This window comes from Cololabis saira, chromosome 6 (assembly GCF_033807715.1).
Source record: "Cololabis saira isolate AMF1-May2022 chromosome 6, fColSai1.1, whole genome shotgun sequence".
Lineage (NCBI taxonomy): Eukaryota > Metazoa > Chordata > Actinopteri > Beloniformes > Belonidae > Cololabis > Cololabis saira.
The window spans coordinates 48,257,796-48,277,781 of NC_084592.1; the positions used below are offsets into that span (position 1 = coordinate 48,257,796).

Here is a 19,986-nt window from a genome sequence, read left to right on the forward strand (position 1 = left end):
TGCTCCAGCGGTGGTCCTGGACGAATCGCCCCCTGTTCCTGCTCCAGCGGTGGTCCTGGACGCATCGCCCCCTGTTCCTGCTCCAGCGGTGGTCCTGGACGCATCGCCCCCTGTTCCTGCTCCAGCGGTGGGCCTGGACGCATCGCCCCCTGTTCCTGCTCCAGCGGTGGTCCTGGACGCATCGCTCCCTGTTCCTGCTCTAGCGGTGGTCCTGGACGCATCGCTCCCTGTTCCTGCTCTAGCGGTGGTCCTGGACGCATCGCTCCCTGTTCCTGCTCTAGCGGTGGTCCTGGACGCATCGACCCCTGTTCCTGCTCCAGCTCCGAGGACCCGTGCCCCCCCTCAGCCAGCTCCGAGGACCCGTGCCCCCCCTCAGCCAGCTCCGAGGACCCGTGCCCCCCCTCAGCCAGCTCCGAGGACCCGTGCCCCCCCTCAGCCAGCTCCGAGGACCCGTGCCCCCCCTCAGCCAGCTCCTAGGACCTGTGCCCCCCCTCAGCCAGCTCCGAGGACCCGTGTTCCCCCCCAGCCCGCCCTGGATGTGGACTGTGGGGACATCTGGGATCTGTCCCTTGAGGGGGGGCCAGCGCCCCGGACCCGGGTACCCCCGCAGCCGGCACCTCGGACCCGGGTACCCCCGCAGCCGGCACCTCGGACCCGGGTACCCCCGCAGCCGGCACCTCGGACCCGGGTACCCCCGCAGCCAGCGCCACGGACCCGGGTCCCCACTCGGGCAGCTCCGGGGATCCTCTGCCCCCCGACGCCGGCTCCCCGCATCCTGTCTGCTCCTGTTCCGGTTCCCCGCATCCTGTCTGCTCCTGTTCCGGTTCCCCGCATCCTGTCTGCTCCTGTTCCGGTTCCCCGCATCCTGTCGGCTCCTGTTCCGGTTCCCCGCATCCTGTCTGCTCCTGTTCCGGTTCCCCGCATCCTGTCTGCTCCTGTTCCGGTTCCCCGCATCCTGTCTGCTCCTGTTCCGGTTCCCCGCATCCTGTCAGTCCCGACTCCGGCTCCCCGCCTCCTGTCAGCCCCGACTCCGGATCCTGAGGCGGTCCCGCAGCCCTCTGTTCCTGAGGCGGTCCCGCAGCCCTCTGTTCCTGAGGCGGTCCCGCAGCCCTCTGTGCCTGAGGCGGTCCCGCAGCCCTCTGTGCCTGAGGCGGTCCCGCAGCCCTCTGTTCCTGAGGCGGTCCCGCAGCCCTCTGTTCCTGAGGCGGTCCCGCAGCCCTCGGTTCCTGAGGCGGTCCCGCAGCCCTCGGTTCCTGAGGCGGTCCCGCAGCCCTCGGTTCCTGAGGCGGTCCCAGAGCCCCGTCAGGTTCCCGAGCCCCGTCAGGTTCCCGAGCCCCGTCAGGTTCCCGAGCCCTGTCAAGTCCCCGAGCCACGCCAAGAATCCCCGTCACGCCCCCCGCCAAGACCCAGGCCTAGGCCTCGGGGACGCCCCCCCGAGCGGTCTCGCTGGTCTGCCCGGTCCCGAGGTCGGCCCCCGGAACTTTGGCCGTGTGTGGCCTGGGCCCTCCTCCAGGCCCCCTCCGCCCACCCTGGGTTAGGACTCTGGGGACATCTGGGATCTGTCCCTTGAGGGGGGGGTACTGTCAGGGTTTGACACTTCCCCCCAGTGTTTGTAACTTTCAGTTCTGTCTTGCCCCGCCTGTGTCCCATCTGCCCTGATTGTGTCCACACCTGTGTCTCGTCTTGTCTCGTTATCCCCTCAGTATATCTTGTCTTGTCATTCCTTGGTTCCCTGTCGGTCCGTACTGGTTCTTCCCTCCATGTCTCCTCGTCGGTTTTCCCTGTTCCTGGTTTTTGTTTATCCTGCTCTGCAGCGCCTTGTGTTTTGCCTTTTCTGGATTAAATCCTTTTGTTTTTGAGAACTCCTGCCTCTGGCCTCCCTCTCTCTCCCTGCACTTGGGTCCTTTAAAAACCAAACCACAACAGTTTAGTTGGTGTTAGTTGGTGTTAGTTGGTGTTAGTTGGTGTTAGTTGGTGTTAGTTGGTGTCAGTTGGTGTTAGTTGGTGTTTAGTTGGTGTAAGTTGGTGTTAGTTGGTGGTTAGTTGGTGTTAGTTGGTGTTTAGTTGGTGTTGGTTGGTGTTAGTTGGTGTTAGTTGATGTTAGTTAGTGTTAGTTGGTGTTAGTTGGTGTTAGTTGGTGTTTAGTTGGTGTTAGTTGGTGTTAGTTGGTGATAGTTGGTGTTAGTTGGCGTTAGTTGGTGTTAGTTGGTGTTAGTTGGTGTTAGTTGGTGTTAGTTGGTGTCAGTTGGTGTTAGTTGGTGTTTAGTTGGTGTTAGTTGGTGTTAGTTTGTGGTAGTTGGTGGTTAGTTGGTGGTAGTTGGTGTTAGTTGGTGGTAGTTGGTGTTAGTTGGTGGTAGTTGGTGGTTAGTTAGTGTTAGTTGGTGTTAGTTGGTGGTTAGTTGGTGGTAGTTGGTGTTAGTTGGTGTTAGTTGGTGTTTAGTTGGTGTTAGTTGGTGTTAGTTTGTGATAGTTGGTGGTTAGTTGGTGGTAGTTGGTGTTAGTTGGTGTTAGTTGGTGGTAGTTGGTGTTAGTTGGTGTTAGTTGGTGTTAGTTGGTGGTAGTTGGTGTTAGTTGGTGTTAGTTGGTGTTAGTTGGTGTTAGTTGGTGTTAGTTGGTGGTTAGTTAGTGTTAGTTGGTGTTAGTTGGTGTTAGTTGGTGTTAGTTGGTGGTTAGTTGGTGTTAGTTGGTGGTAGTTGGTGTTAGTTGGTGTTAGTTGGTGGTAGTTGGCGTTAGTTTGTGTTAGTTGGTGGTAGTTGGTGTTAGTTGGTGGTTAGTTGGTGGCAGTCGGTGTTAGTTTGTGTTAGTTGGTGTTAGTTGGTGTTAGTTGGTGGTTAGTTGGTGTTAGTTTGTGTTAGTTGGTGGTAGTTGGTGTTAGTTGGTGTTAGTTGGTGTTAGTTGGTGGTAGTTGGTGGTTAGTTGGTGGTAGTTAGTGTTAGTTGGTGTTAGTTGGTGGTTAGTTGGTGGTAGTTGGTGTTAGTTGGTGTTAGTTGGTGTTAGTTGGTGGTTAGTTGGTGTTAGTTGGTGTTAGTTGGTGGTTAGTTGGTGTTAGTTGGTGTTAGTTGGTGTTAGTTGGTGGTAACGGAGAAGTCGGAGGACCCACCCGTGATGTCGGTGCGGATGTCGGCCATCTTGAACAGAGGGGCCACATGTTCTCTGTAGACGTGCACGGCCTCCTTCTTGTGGCTGCTGGGGTTGATGAAGACCTTCAGAGCCCTGGGTCGGCTGGGGAACCCTGCAACACCAAAACACCAATACACATGGTAAAGCATTGCTCCCGTCAGCGGGAGGACCAACCTGCAACATCAAAACACCAAAACACACGGTGAAGCATCGCTCCCGTCAGCTGGAGGACCAACCTGCAACATCAAAACACCAAAACACCGCAGGAGTCCATGGATGCAGGGATAACCCTGTTAGCTCACGCATGTAAACGGAATATTCCGAATGTTTCAGAAACCGGAATATTAGCAATAACCTGAATTTTGACTGCATGAAAACATAGTCACTATGGATCCCCACAGACCAACTCAGATCAATACACACACCAGCTCCATTATCCAGCTCAAGGCTCTAATCTGCTCCCCCCAGACATGACCTCGTCTCATTAATGACCCCATTATTCACCCGTTCATTCTGACCATGTTCTCCAGAGATCCCACTGGGAGCCATCCAACTCCTCCTCTTTATTACAGACTCCGCCATCCTAAGACCACGTTTCCACAGAGTTTTAAATGTTATTTATTTATATAGCGTCTATTACAACAGATGTTGTCTCTAGACGCTTTCCAGAGATCCAGAACATGAACACGAGCAATTATTACATAAACAATGGCAGGTAAAAACTCCCCTAGTGGGAGAAAAACCTTAAGCCAAACAGTGGCAAGAAAAACTCCCCTTTAGGAGGAAGAAACCTGGACCAGGACCTGGATCATAAGGGGGGACCCTCCTGCCGAGGGCCAGACTGGGGGGTCGGGGACGTCAGCAGCACACAGCAGTCAGGTGAAAGCAGAAATGGGAAGACCGAGGGGGGGGGGGGCGCGGGCAGGTGGAAGCAGCAGCGGGATGACCAGAGGGGGGTGGGATGGCTGCAGGCAGGTGGAAGCAGCAGCAGGATGATCAGAGGGATGGGGGGGGGGGGCAGGACCGCAGGCCAGAACGCAGCTCCCGAGGCTCCGGCCTGCAAACATGCACAAAAGAGAAAAAAGGGGGGCCGGCACAAGAAACTACAGGAACGATGGACGAAAATGATAGCTATGAGATATTTATAATAAATAAAAATGGAAATGAAGAAGAGAGGAAGGGAAGAGGAGAAGAGAAGAAGGGTGAGAGGAACCGCCCAGCGGATCATGTCGGTCCCCCCTGCAGCATAAGCCTGTAGCAGCATATCTACCACCAAGCTATATTTGAGACTAACTATTATAGTCTTGTTCTATAGCTGCAACTATGACTACTGACTCTAACACACTAGAGTTTACACTACCTAGAGATTTACCAACACCAGCTAGAGGTTTACTAAACACTAACTATAGGCTTTACTAAACAGAAAGGTTTTAAGTTTAGTTTTAAAGGTGGAGGTGGTGTCAGCCTCCTTAACCCAGATTGGAAGTTGGTTCCATAGTAATGGTGCCTGATAGCAGAACGCCCGCCCTCCAAATCTACATTTAGATACTCTAGGAACTACGAGTAAACCTGCACTCTGAGAACGGAGAGCTCTGCCAGGAACATAAGGCACTATCAGGTCTTGCAAATAATGCGGAGCTAAGCCGTTTTGGGCTTTATATGCAAGTAATACAATTTTAAATTGAATTCTGAATTTTACAGGTAGCCAATGGAGCGACGCTAACACTGGAGAGACGTGGTCTCTCCTGCTGATTTCTGTCAGCACTCGTGCTGCTGCATTCTGGATCAGCTGGAGCCTATTCAGCAAATTACTTGGACATCCTGCTAACAACACATTACAGTAATCCAGTCTAGAAGATACAAACGCATGAACTAGTTTTTCTGCATCACTCTGTAAATACTCGGCTCTACAGAGTCCGCTACATAGTCCTGGACCTATGATCGGCAATATTAAAATAATAAAAGGCTTGCAATATTTCAGTTGATTTGTAATGAATCCAGAATGTATGACATTTTTGTTTTTTTAATTGCATTACAGAAAATAAAGAACTTTATCACAATATTCTAATTTTCTGAGACAGTCTTGTAAATCTGCATATGCTCTTTGTTGTTGTTAGCTATTATTCATTTGTTGTATTTCATAAAAGGAAAATGTCTCAAACATGTCAGATAAAAGAACATTTTGAGATGTAAGAAGGGGGGGGGGGCATTCATTCATTCATTCATTCATTCATTCATTCATTCATTCACAAGCCGAGGCTTCAGCCCGACCCTTTGGTTGTGACCTAAGTGTTCATGCTTGGTGGTGACCAATACATTTTTTTCTTTCATTCATTCAAGGAGCACCCTGTGAGATAAGAATCACAGCAGCAGTAGCTTTTCCTGAAATGCCCATTTTGAGTTCAAAGTTGAGTTCAAGTTGTGTTTTGACCAGTGGTGGAGAAGTGTAGGCCGATTCTCGGAGGCAAACATTGAAATGAGTGAAGTAGTGGTGAAAGATCTGAATAGGCACGACTCCGATCCAGTCTGATCCAGTCTGATCCAGTCTGCAGCACAGTTACTATTCACAATCACAAGTACATAAATCAACAAACAATTATGCTCCTGTGTAAAAAAGAGAGAAAAGGACAATTTTTCACACATTCCCATTGGGCATGAATAGGTCTCCAACACGTCTCTCAGGAACATGGACAGAGGTAAAGAGGTCAAGTTTACATCAGACCGTCTCCTGGTCTCAGTCAGAATCACGTTGCCATGGTAAACAATCCCAGTGTTGTCACGGAGGAGTGTTGGGTTTCTGAAAAGGGACTCAAGGCTGTGCTGCTAAATGTTGTTGACTAATGCAGAGACGTGTTTCCTAAGGCCAGTGACTTCAGTAAAAAGTTAAAAGATTTACCCCTTTAATCATTTATTTTGGTATTCAGTGTAAAAGTCAAAGTTCTTGGTTTTCAGCTTCTTCAATCTGTTTTTTATAACTTAACTGAACTTAACTTGACTATTTTGAGGAAAAATAATCCTCAGTTTAAGCATCTGGCTCTGACTCTTATTGAATCAGGAGCGTCTCCTGTTACACGCAGCACTGTTTCTGATGCATGGATGGAAGTCATGGTGGAGTGGAGAACATTACATTTAGCAGACACTTTTATTCAAAATCATTTACAATAGAGGAATACTATTAAGCTATAGTATCATAGCCGATCAAAAAGTAGATTTAAATAGATTTTAAACACCTTTGAGGAACCACGTGGAGTCGAGACTAGAACCTCCTTGTGTGAGGAGAGGAGTGAAGATCAGTGAACAGAGGTGAGACATCTAGGACTGAAGTGAACAGAGGTGAGACATCTAGGACTGAAGTGAACAGAGGTGAGACATCTAGGACTGAAGTGAAGATCAGTGAACAGAGGTGAGGCATCTAGGTTGATTGAAGACCAGAAACGTCACAGCATTCTCAACCTTTTGTGATGGTTTGATCACAGCAGGCCGTCTTGCAGTAATTGAGAAGGGAGAACGTGAGGGCTTATGCTTTGTACGTTGTAGGGAACAAAGCAGCACGACCATGACACAGAGCAAGGTGTTCAGAGAAAGATAACTGATCATCAAACTTGACACTCAGGTTCTTTGCGGGAGTGACAGTAGTTTGAGTTGAGTTTGAGTTTGAGTTTGAGTTTATTCACAATACCATAATAATAGTTATAATAATACAATTGAATTAAGTGAGTAGAGTGAATGGGTCCCCCAAGGAAGCTAGGAAAGCTTATAGGTCGGGGCCCATAGTTCGTATAAGGGTGAGGGTACAATCAATGGTATAAGAAGTTACCATCCGTAAAGAGATGGTGATGGATAAATGCATACAAAGTACACACGAAAAAAAACTTAACATACATACTTAACATTACATACACAGCAGTCCATGAAGAAGCATTTTTATATTATATATAGGTTAGTAATAGATGATTTTTTAGTTGTCTTTTAAACTTGGAGATGACCTTCATCAATCCCATTCCAAATCTGCGGCCCCTGCAAACAACACTCATACTGGCGCGCAGATGTCGACACATTTCCCTAATATGAGTGGTCTGATTCTTGTTTGGTGTGTGTGCTGAGGACTGGAGATCGGCACAAGACTACTAAGTCTAGGGTTGAGCCTGTTGACAATTTGAAACATAAGACAAGCAAATGATAATTGTTTAACTCAGCCAGTCTTAGTAACTCAAAGCGGTGAAATAGAGGGTGGGTGGGTGAGTAGTAGTAGTAGTAGCAGGGGATGAACTGATCAGCAAATGTATGTACCAGAGGATGGCCACGCCCCCTCACCTCCTGGTTGGCTGGAGAATTCTCTCGCAGGATTTTAGTAGTTCTGCAGGAGCTCGTCAATAATGCACTGAGCTTTGTCCCCGACTCTCTGCCTAAGGCAAGTCTCACTGTTAAGTGCAGAAGGCAAGATCTTCTTTTCTGTACTGGCCAAGAGGATGACCTCATACATGACAGAGAACGGGTATATTGACACCGCTATCCAGAAAGGTGGGATCCCAGGCTTCTCTGGATGCCTGGAACACACTGGAGTTCTCAGTCAGATGATCCGGGAGGCCAAAGTCAGTAAAGGCAACTTGACTGTTGTCTAGCTGGATTTGGAGAATGCCTACGGATCAATCCCTCACGCCCTCATCCATACAGCACTTAACCATTCCCTCGTCCCTCAGCACATCCAGGGAATGATCACCGATTACTTTGGCGGGATCCAGCTACGATTCAAAACAGCCCATTTTACAACACAGTGGCAAACCCTGGAAAAGGGAATCGTGACTGGCTGCACAATCTCCCCCATCCTCTTCATCATGGGTATGAACCTCCTAAGAACAGCTGCTGGGAAGGAAGCTCGAGGCCCAAAAATGGAATCTGGCATCCAACAACCCCCAAGAGGTTACATGGACGACCTTACGGTGACGACCACAACCCTTGTGGAGGCAAGGTGGATGCTAACGGTTCTGGACCAAATGTCAACATGGGCCAGAATGAAGTTTAAGCCAAATAAATCCAGGGCAATGGTGATCAGGAAAGGTAATGTAACAAACAGGGTCAAGCTGCAGGTGCAAGGAGAAGAGATTCCATCGATAGAGGATAATCCAATCAAGTGCCTCGGAAAGTGATGATTCACTGACCGAGAAATCAGGGCTCCCAGGGAAGTTTAAAGCATGGCTTTACCAGCCAAGACTCATGTGTCTGTTGACAGTGTATGAAGTTCCTAAGACAAGCTTTGAAGGAGTGGAGAGGAAGATAAATGGTTGGGAATCCCTCCAAGGTCAGGGAAGATCAGGGAAGCTCCAACTTCCTCTGTCATCCGTGGTGGAGGAATTTAAGGTAGCCAAGTGCAGAGTCGTAATGACATACAGAGACTCCCAGGACGAACCAGTCAGACATGCATCCTCACAAGATCAGGCCGCAGCAACAGCAACAGCTGACTCATCTGTTGCACAAGCTGAATGTATGGTGAAGCTCCGTGACATCATTGGAACACCATGCACAGGAAGACAGATGATGACTTGGTTTTATATAGCGCCCTTTAGGAATGGGCGGTATGGACTAAAAAATGTATCACGATAATTTCTGGCATTTATCCCGATAACGATAAAAATGACGATAAAAAGAATACCAATTCAACTCCATCTTTTTAACTATAAATCTATCTCGCTCTCAGATCTGCCATGTTTGTTACAAAAAAACGTATCAACGGGAATTTATCTTTTTCTTTCTTTCTTTCTTTCTTTCTTTCTTTCTTTCTTTCTTTCTTTCTTTCTTTCTTTCTTTCTTTCTTTCTTTCTTTCTTTCTTTCTTTCTTTCTTTCTTTCTGGCTCATTTCTTTCTTTCTTTCTGGCTCATTTCCTTCCTTCCTTCCTTCCTTCCTTCCTTCCTTCCTTCCTTCCTTCCTTCCTTCCTTCCTTCCTTCCTTCCTTCCTTCCTTCCTTCCTTCCTTCCTTCCTTCCTTCCTTCCTTCCTTCCTTCCTTCCTTCACGTACGTTGTGTGTGGATTTAACGCAGAACCAAAAATCAGCTTTACACAAAAACGTCAACGGGATTTTATCATTTTTACCGTGAGATACAAATTCTTACCGTGGGGAATTTTTTTGACGGTTTATCGTGAACGGTAAAATATCACCCATTCCTAGCGCCCTTCAAGGCTCCCAGAGCGCTTTACAGAGATCATTATTCATTCATACACATCCTCTCTGGTGGTGGTAAGCTACGTTTGTAGCCACAGCTGCTACGTTTGTAGCCACAGCTGCCCTGGGGCAGACTGACAGAAGCGTGGCTGCCATATCGCGCCAAACGCCTCCGACCACCACCAACATTCATACACATTCACACGGGGCAAGGTGGGTAAGGTGTCTTGCCCAAGGACACTACGAAAGTAACTGGGATGGAGCGGGATTCGAACCGCCGACCTTCTGATCAACCTCTGACAACCCGCTCTACCACCTGAGCTACTCGGCAAGTTCCTAGACAGGGTCTGGGAACTTCCCACGTCCAGCAATGGGGGAAGGCAGGAACCAAGGACCAAGGATCCAGGAGGAAGTAAGAATCCTGGAGGAGGAAGGTCATAGGGCAAAAGCAGTGGAGCTAGCGTCCCAGGGAGCTAGCGTCCCAGGGAGCTAGCGCCCCAGGGAGCTAGCGCCCCAGGGAGCTAGCGTCCCAGGGAGCTAGCGTCCCAGTGAGCTAGCGCCCCAGGGAGCTAGCGTCCCAGGGAGCTAGCGCCCCAGGGAGCTAGCACCCCAGGGAGCTAGCGCCCCAGGGAGCATGGACCAAATGGGACCTACCCAAAAGGAAGATCACATGGGGAGATCTGTGGAGATTGGAGCCTTTGGACACATCTCTTAGCCCTGGACCTGCAGTCCTGGTCCTGGTCCTGGTCCTGGTCCTGGTCCTGGTCCTGGTCCTGGTCCTGGTCCTGCAGTCCTGGTCCTGGTCCTGGTCCTGCAGTCCTGGTCCTGGTCCTGCAGTCCTGGTCCTGGTCCTGGTCCCGCAGTCCTGGTCCTGGTCCTGGACCTGCAGTCCTGGTCCTGGTCCTGGTCCTGGTCCTGCAGTCCTGGTCCTGGTCCTGGACCTGCAGTCCTGGTCCTGGTCCTGGTCCTGGTCCTGGTCCTGGTCCTGGTCCTGGTCCTGCAGTCCTGGGGCCTCATTTAAAATGGACTGCGTAGGAGTCATACTAAAAGTGCACGTACACCCAAAAGCCGAAAATGCCGGGCGCAAAAAAAAATCCGGATTTATAAAACCCTGTGCACGCAGATTTGCACGCAATGTTCGCTTTATGAATCACAGTTCAGCTGGAAGGCTGCGCAGCTGAATCCGCCTCATATCCCGCCCTCTACACACCCACTTTATACCATAAATGCATATGAATGATCTGCTGAGCATGCGCAGTGGCTTCCTGCAGCCTGTTTGGCGTCAGAATGAATGAGAAGTATCCAGCCACCGTGACACTGAATTTCACGGAGACTTAGATCAAGATGTTGTAGATGATGTGGAGGACAGGAAAACCACATTATTTGGTGGTCACAGTAAAAGTTAGAATAAGTATAGAAATAGTATACAATAAAATAAAGCGATTGAGTGGCAGCACGCCGTTGCTGCCCGTTAGTGCCACGACGCAATTTCCACTGGGGACAGGGGGGACATGTCCCCCCCCCCACTTTTCAAAATCATGTATTTGTCCCCCCCACTTTACAGTTTAAAAACTAACGGTAGGCTCAGCCTGTGATTGCAAATCCTCAAGACACTGTGCGAAAGCGATGCGAAGACGGGAGCGGAGCCCCGCTCCCCCCCCCCTCCCCTCAGAGCTGCTCAGGGCGTATTTATGGTTCTGCGTTACACCAACGCAGAGCCTACGGCGTAGGATCTGCGTTGGTGTAACGCAGAACCATAATTCAGGCTTAAAAGTAAACACAACATGCAAGCACCTGGCATGACAGGCAGATACACTATAGAGACTATTTCTTTAATTTTTATTTTGTTTAAAACTTTATCCTTATGAACGCAATTATTATATAGTCCAACCTTATTTTAATCAGAACACTTTCTTTTTTCCTCTTCGGCTCGGGCCCCCCCCCCCCCCACCCCCCCCCCCCCCCCCCCCCCTACCTGCATAATGGCTTACTCGTGGAACACGTGGATCTATGATGGTGCCGGCTTGGGTGTAAATGGATCTGTAAGTCTGATATGTGATGACATTGACTATGTTTACATGCAGTCCACATTTGTGTTATTGCCAATCTTCACGTTTTAAAGTGGTTGTTGAGTGCATGTGGACGCAGTCACTGGGAGTATGACATGTATCTGGCTGCATTTCACCACCTCACAGCCTGCGTCGCCAGTTCCCCGTGTCTTAAGTAGATTCTTACGGGAGGGTGAGGGTTGCCGTAGGGATATGCAGATTTTTCGGTTAGTTTTTTCTTTTTAGATCCGAGGCTTTGCGTATATGGCGGCTTCCGCAACTTTCAGGCGCTTTTTCTGCGCAAGCAAGCTTTATAGATGAGGCCTCTGGTCCTGGTCCTGGACCTGCTGAACACCTGCAGACCTAAAGGACGAACGTATTCAGACAGTTTCTATTCTGTTTCTATTCTGTTTCTATTCTGTTTCTATTCTGTTTCTATTCTGTTTCTATTCTGTTTCTATTCTGTTTCTATTCTGTTTCTATTCTGTTTCTATTCTGTTTCTATTCTGTTTCTCTGAGGCACAAACGCTGTCAGTCTGACTGCTATTCACGTCCCTCCAGTAGCTGCAGCTGCTAACCAGCAAACAGCTGAGAATACTGATGTGTTAGCAGGAGGAATCTGCTCCTGCCGACCTTTGTGCTGCTGAAGGTTTTAAACCTGGAGGTTAAGAAGTGCCGATGGAGTCGGCAGCCGAACGGCCGTCCGGCGACGCCACGATTCACACAACAATACGCCTTTCACACTGACCTCCCGCTGGAAAATAGGCTTAATGTCCGCAGAGTAGCACTCTGTGTTCATCACACACACACACACACACACACACACACACACACACACACACACACACACACACACACACACACACACTCTCACACACACACACACACTCCTCCACACCTCCACCAGGGCGTTTAAAGTCACAAAGGCCGTCAGTTTGACGTGTGACGACCGGAGCTGGCACTCGACTCGTGAGCTTTTCACGGGGGAGAGTCCGAGGCCCAACACACACTCCTGCAGGAGCCGAGGCTCATGGGTAATCTGGTTTGATGGACAGACAGACGCACAGACAGACAGGTGACCAGCGATGTCCTGTCACGCCGATGCCATGGTGAGAGCATGACGCCAGCCCGAGCCTCAACTTTGACCTCCTCACTCTACAATAGTTTCTGTTTGAGACACGGACGACGAGCGCAGGAGCTGAAAGGAATCAATGTAAGAACGTTGTCCTTTGGAAGTTAAATCCATGCACGTTTCTGTTGTGTGTCAGCGTCGGCCAGGCCCCGCCCACTCCGTTCACCTGGAAACTCGTGCCTGGGAACGTCGCGCTGCAGCGACACGCAGGACTTACAAAGGTCCTGGAAAACCTGGATCCTCAACCACAGCTGTCAGTGGTTGGAACACAAATTGAGCAAGTTAACAAAATCAAGTTACTGGGAATAGTATTGGACAACAATTTTCATGGTCAGAACATATCGATCACATTACGAAGAAAATGGGTAAAAGTATTGCAGTAACAAGGAGATACTCTGAACCAAGTCATTAAGGCTCTAGTGTTGTCCCGTCTGGACTATTGCCCAGTTATTTGGTCATCTGCACCAAAGATATTAAGAAACTTCAAATTGCACAGGACAAAGCAGCTAGGATTGCTTTAAATTGTTCACTGCATGCAAATATCTTAAAAATGTATCAGCATTTATCACGACTGTTGGTGGTGGACAGATTAAGGCCCCGTTTACACATATTTACAAAAACGGATATTTCCCCCTCTACGTTTTGAAAAATTCCATCGTTTACACGAGATCGTTTTCAAAATCTCTTCGTTTACACGAACCCGCATAAATATCTGTTAAGGTGCTATGAGCAGCCAAACCTACAGGGGGCAGTGTAACGAGAAGATAAAGTCATGCTAGCCAATCAGAATCCTGGAAAAAAACGTCAACAAATGACACGAGTAACTTCCAGTTACTTCCAAGATGAACCAGAGACTTTGGTTTGGAGTGACAGAGAAGTGGAGTTACTTTTAAGTGTGACGTTAGAATATAAAACAGGTAAAATACAAGAAAATATTGACGGTTACAAACTAATTGTAACCTCAGGTGTCACTCATGACGCTGGTGACGTTTCTGTCTCATAATGTGACGTTCTGAAGCCCAAAATCTCCGTTTTCCTCTGTTTAGACGCAAACGTTTTTGAAAATCTCCACTTTGGCCGGAGTTTTCAGAAATGATCGTTTTTGGTGACTTTGAGCTCCGTTTTCGTAATAAAAGAACGGCCAAAACGTATGAAAACGCCTCCGTTTTTGCTCCGTGTAAACGGGGCCTAAAATTAAGTCTCCTGACTTTCAAGAGGGATTTGATTAATAGTAAAAAACCACAATATTTCTGACTATTCTATTTTTGACTGTATGATGCTTCTTTGTACCAATAATGTATTTTAGACAGAAAGTTTGCTGTTTGTGTATATGATGACTCGGTGTTACAGTGACCTGTAACAGCGATAAATGTGTGTATGTGTGGACTATTTTCTTTTAAAATTGCATTGGGGACCCCAGGACGAATAGCTGATGGGGATCCTATAAATAAACAAACCAAAAATAAAGAAATAAACCTGGAGATTCAGGACCAGCATCTTCCTCAACCAGACTTTCTAGAAAGCTGTAAAGAAAATGTTCCAAAAACTTAGAAGAATCTTGCTCAGTCTGGAACAATAAGTCTGACTGTGCAAGAAAGCCTTTGACAAACCGGAAGCTGTTAAATATCCATCATTAGTAGAAGAGAACGGCTCCAGGTTTCTGTTCAGCGCTGTAGCCAGGCTGACTCGGTGATGACATCATCAACTCCTTCACCAATAAAACTATTTCCACTAGAGAGACGTTAATTGTTCTTTTTGCAAAAAATATCCTGAGACTTATTCCCACTTATTTTGGTCATGTGAATTCAGTTATACATTTTGGAGGGACTTCCACAGGTATATTGTTGATTCTGTCTTTTCTGATTTTCATCTTTATTTTGAGAATGTTATTTGTGGTTTTCATAATTTTAATCACAAAGATAGGGACGCTTTCTTTTTTATGAATCTGTTTTTATTTTTAGCTCAATTTCACATACACAAGTCCAAATTCATCCACAGAAAACCTGAACTCCTTGTACTTTAAAAAAGAACTTGATCTATATATAAGGACAATTTACTCGTCAAAAAACAAAAAAGCACAAAAGACCATCGGCATCTGTAAATCGTTCAATTTGACGACATGAAACCTACTCTCACACATTATGTTATTTTTATTTTTATGTATTTGTTTAATTTACATTCAACTGTCTTGTTCTTTATATATTCTTCTGTTTATTTATTGTCTATATGGTGCTCGAATCTCTGTATTTGTATGTTACCCTTGTTCTTAATTTTGCATTTTATTTTGAGATTTAAATAAAGAATTTAAAAAAAATAAATAAAAAATTCCACTAGAGAGGAAACTCTTCCAACTCCTGGTACCGATGTGTGAAGTTTAGCAGCCGGGGAAGAACAACCTGAACCATCAGTCATCCTGTCCCGTCATCTGCTCCCCTTTTTTCTAAACTCAGGATTATAAATATTTTTGATATCAATAAAATGCAAATCTCTATTTTTATTTACAAAATTCTGCATTTAAGCCTATCACTACCACTCCACTTCCAACAATACTTTAGTTTTTTTTCTAAAGTATTTTTGTTCTACTGTGTAAAGTGTATATTGAGGGGAGGCCACTCAGGTTTCTGAACTCTCCAGCACATTTTCTTTTATGTTGTTGTTTTGTTTTTTTAATTTCTTTTTACAGACTAATATCTGATCTATGTTTTTTTATCCAAAATTCTTGATAAAAATAGTTTAGAGCAGAAATAAACATATTAACAGTCTCAATCGTTTGACTTTGCCCCCATGACAACCACCAAATAAATACATTTATTTCTAATATGATTGATTGACAGTCGGCTCAGCCAATGGCGAGCCGTTATCACTTCCTCATCGTGGTCTCGTGCTTCGCAGAGCAATTAGCAGTTTTTATTAAGAATCAGAAGATAAGAAACATCAAATTTCTTCTATTTAAGAAAACCAAATGCAGAAGCAGCGTATTAAACACGACCTGCGTTGAGGTGACACGTACTCGGGGAGGAAGTACTTTAAATAATCTCTCTGGCAGACGACAAGCTGCTGACCGCACATTATCACTGCTGTGTGTGTGTGTGTGTGTGTGTGTGTGTGTGTGTGTGTGTGTGTGTGTGTGTGTGTGTGTGTGTGTGTGTGTGTGTGTGTGTGTGTGTGTGTGTGTGTGTGTGTGTGTGTGTGTGTAATCTGCAGGTTCCTGTGGATTAGCAGATCAGCTCTCCTGTCTGATGTCACTGTGACTCAGTTCATGAAAGTCTGATATAAAACACTACGACGTGTCATTGCAGTCGCTGGTAAGGTTTTATCAGAGTCAGACCAAACACTCCCTTTTACTGAGGCTGGGGAACTTTGTGAAGGAAAAAGAGCGGTGTTGAACTCATTAATGGATGATTGATCATCTGATTTGAAGCTGCTGCATCTCCAGACTCTAAGGATGATGGGGAAGATTTTTAGACTGAAAAGCAGAGTCAATTATAATCAAAAACGGTTATTTTTGGAGTAATGGATCAGTAAAAACAGTTTACAGTGGAGTTAATTACTGTTATAAACATTTTTACTTTGGAGGAAATTATCATCAACAGTTTTGTAATGTAGTGAATGATTTCTAACAGTGTTATAGTCTAGTAAATTATCATTTATAACGGTTTTATGACAAGTTTTGCAGTGGATGGATGGATGGATGATGGATGATGGATGGATGGATGGATGGATGGATGGATGGATGGATGATGGATGGATGGATGGATGGATGGATGGATGGATGGATGGATGGATGGATGGATGGATGGATGATGGATGATGGATGGATGGATGGATGGATGGATGGATGGATGGATGGATGGATGGATGGATGGATGGATGGATGGATGGATGGATGGATGGATGATGGATGGATGGATGGATGGATGGTCGCTCCATTGGCTACCTGTAAAATTCAGAATCCAATTTAACATTTTATTACTTGCATATAAAGCCCAAAAAAGTTTAACTCCGCATTATTTGCAAACCTGATAGAGCCTTATGTTCCTGGCAGAGCTCTCCGTTCTCAGAGTGCAGGTTAATCGTAGTTCCTAGAGTATCCAAATGTAGATTTGGAGGGAAGGCATTCTGATTATCATTACATATCATCGTAGTTTTATTTTAAAGTAAATTGTCGTGACAAACTGTTTTACAGTGGAGTAAATTAAGTTTTGTAGCGGAGGAAATAGTTTAATAGTTTAATAGCATAGAAGTTTAACAGGGAATTAAACGTTCCTCCAGTTTTATTGTGGAGTAAATTATTGTCAGGTTTCATACTGGAGGAAATAATCAACACGTTTTATTCTTAAGGAAATTAACAACATTTTTAAAGCAGGATAAATTATTGAATTAATATTGTTCAGTTTATAGCAGCAGAAGGGATTGGATGTAATAGTGGAGTAAATTATTCCAAAGGACACTTTTATTTTGCAAGGAAATTATCTTTACAAGTATTATATTGGAGTATTGGAGTACTGCACGAGAGCTGAAGGTGATTAGTGTGTTGGAGCGTAGCAGCATGACTCAGCATGACTCAGCATTGTGTTTTAATCTTCTTATGTGATGCTGGAACGAGCCCTGAGTTTCCTGGCGACTAGATCTGGAGCTGCGTCTCCAGACAGTTAGAAAATACAAAAGCCAGTGATGTTGTTTCTCCTGGTGATAGAAAGTTTGTAGAGTCAAACTTTGATTCTACTGTTTTATTGTTCATTAGGATGGATGGATGGATGGATGGATGGATGATGGATGGATGGATGGATGGATGGATGGATGGATGGATGGATGGATGGATGGATGGATGGATGGATGGATGGATGAATAGATGGATGGATGGATGGACGGACGGACGGACGGACGGACGGACGGATGGTCGCTCCATTGGCTACCTGTAAAATTCAGAATCCAATTTAACATTTTATTACTTGCGTATAAAGCCCAAAACAGCTTAGCTCTGCATTATTTGCAAGACCTGATGGTGCCTTATGTTCCTGGCAGAGCTCTCCGCTCTCAGAGTGCAGGTTAATCGTAGTTCCTAGAGTATCTAAATGTAGATTTGGAGGGCGGGCGTTCTGCTATCAGGCACCATTACTATGGAACCAACTTCCAATCTGGGTTAAGGATGAATGGATGGATGGATGGATGGATGGATGGATGGATGGATGGATGGATGGATGGATGGATGGATGGATGGATGGATGGATGGATGGATGGATGATGGACGGACGGACGGACGGACGGACGGACGGACGGACGGACGGATGATGGATGGATGGATGGATGGATGGATGATGGATGGATGGATGGATGGATAGATGGATGGATGGATGGATGGATGATGGATGGATGGATGGATAGTTTATTTAAGTGCTTGGGTCGGGTCGGTGTCAGGAAGCATCTAACCAGAGTGTGTGTGTGTGTGTGTGTGTGTGTGTGTGTGTGTGTGTGTGTGTGTGTGTGTGTGTGTGTGTGTGTGTGTGTGTGTGTGTGTGTGTGTGTGTGTGTGTGTGTGTGTGTGTGTGTGTGTGTGTGTGTGTGTGTGTGTGTATCACTGTGTGTGTACCTGCGATCAGCTCCTTCACCTGCTCGTACCAGGTGTGTGTTGTCTCCACCGAGGCGTTGTGCAGGTGCAGCGTCTCCTCCTCCAGTCTCCGCCCCCTCCGGCGGCACCAGAACAAGGCCACGCCCAGAACGGCCCCGCCCACCTGGCCCGCCGCCCGACGCCGCTTCACTTTCACGGAGAACACGTCCTGCAGCCGCAACACACCTGGCCGCCGCGGCGCCGCCTCACCTGTGTAGGCAGGTAACCATCTCCAGTTAGGATCTCATTATTACTGAAAACTAAAACACTTACTACCAATAATCAATAGAGGGAATGTGCATGACGTCACAGATGTGACTTCACAGCGGGTTTCCCCCCCTGAGTGTCAGAAAGACTGAGTGACAGAAAGACTGAGTAGCAGAAAGACTGAGTGTCAGAAAGACTGAGTGTCAGAAAGACTGAGTGTCAGAAAGACTGAGTGTCAGAAAGACTGAGTGTCAGAAAGACTGAGTGTCAGAAAGACTGAGTGTCAGAAAGACTGAGTGAATAAAGACTGAGTGTCAGAAAGACTGAGTGAATAAAGACTGAGTGGCAGAAAGACTGAGTGAATAAAGACTGAGTGGCAGAAAGACTGAGTGGCAGAAAGACTGAGTGTCAGCGTAAACTTTCAGTTTGAGCAACTGGAAAACATCTAAAATGGGAAAGAGCTGTTGTACGATCGACTGTACTCATAGATTTAGCAAGAAATCAGAGTTATTGTTTTACAGACTGCTGAAAAATAAGCTTAAGAGAGACAAATGGATCACTGCAATTCACAGAAACGACTGGATTCCAGACACCGAAAGATGGATTTGTGGTTCCCATTTTGTATCAGGTAATGTTGGATTTTTGGGTAGCTAACGTTAAACAGTCCAATCATAAAGTTCGGTGTCCTCATCACTTTAATTTCTACAACAAATCCTGCCTTGAAGTCGGACCAAGCGTCAAGACTTTTGTAAGCCTTCAAGCTTTGCTTCGTGTATTTCCCCGGAGTAGAAATTAAGAACATATAAATATCAGGAAACTGGATTGGTGGACAAATATTAATGTCCATGGACCACTGGTTCTTGGTAACTGTACCAAATATTAATGTCCATGGACCACTGGTTCTTGGTAACTGTACCAAATATTAATGTCCATGGACCACTGGTTCTTGGTAACTGTACCAAATATTAATGTCCATGGACCACTGGTTCTTGGTAACTGTACCAAATATTAATGTCCATGGACCACTGGTTCTTGGGGTAACTGTACCAAATATTAATGTACATGGACCACTGGTTCTTGGTAACTGTACCAAATATTAATGTCCATGCACCACTGGTTCTTGGTAACTGTACCAAATATTAATGTCCATGGACCACTGGTTCTTGGTAACTGTACCAAATATTAATGTCCATGGACCACTGGTTCTTGGTAACTGTACCAAATATTAATGTCCATGGACCACTGGTTCTTGGGGTAACTGTACGGGTCACTGTCAAGTCCAACTGACACTAATTTAAGCCCGTAATCAGCTGTTATCCCGTCTAACACACTAGTTGCAGCCACTCAGTGAGAGTAAAAGGGTCCAGTGGGGAAGGGACATCAATGCAGACCCTCTATCGGTGGAACTAATCTAGAATTGTGTGACTGCATCCTCATTGTGATCAAATCCATTCACAACCTCACGGTGAGACACAGTCACCAGTTACATAATATGATCATCATTAACCGATTCAGAGGAACACGCCTGTCAATCAACCAGCATAATCTGGCTGGAATTCTGTCGTCTGATTGGTCCTGGCCAGATAAATTATGGGATAACAGGAGGGTAATGCCAGCAGAGCTCAGACGGTAGTTATGTAACTCTGGTTTTATCCATGACGCATTGATACCAACCGATACATTACTGCTGAGTGAACAGGTTCCTGTTATTGA

The 19,986-nt window shown here is 46.3% G+C and overlaps 1 protein-coding gene across 1 annotated transcript in view; it reads right to left on the reverse strand.

The window, feature by feature from the left end:
* Positions 1–19,986, reverse strand: part of LOC133445655 (ceramide kinase-like protein) — a 68,590-nt gene that overhangs the window by 31,539 nt on the left and 17,065 nt on the right. The window contains exons 2-3 of the mRNA XM_061722979.1: positions 18,049–18,276; positions 3,101–3,232 (exon numbers count right to left, since the gene is read on the reverse strand). Coding sequence (XP_061578963.1) covers positions 3,101–3,232; positions 18,049–18,276 — 360 coding nt within the window. The remainder of the gene's footprint in view (positions 1–3,100; positions 3,233–18,048; positions 18,277–19,986) is intronic.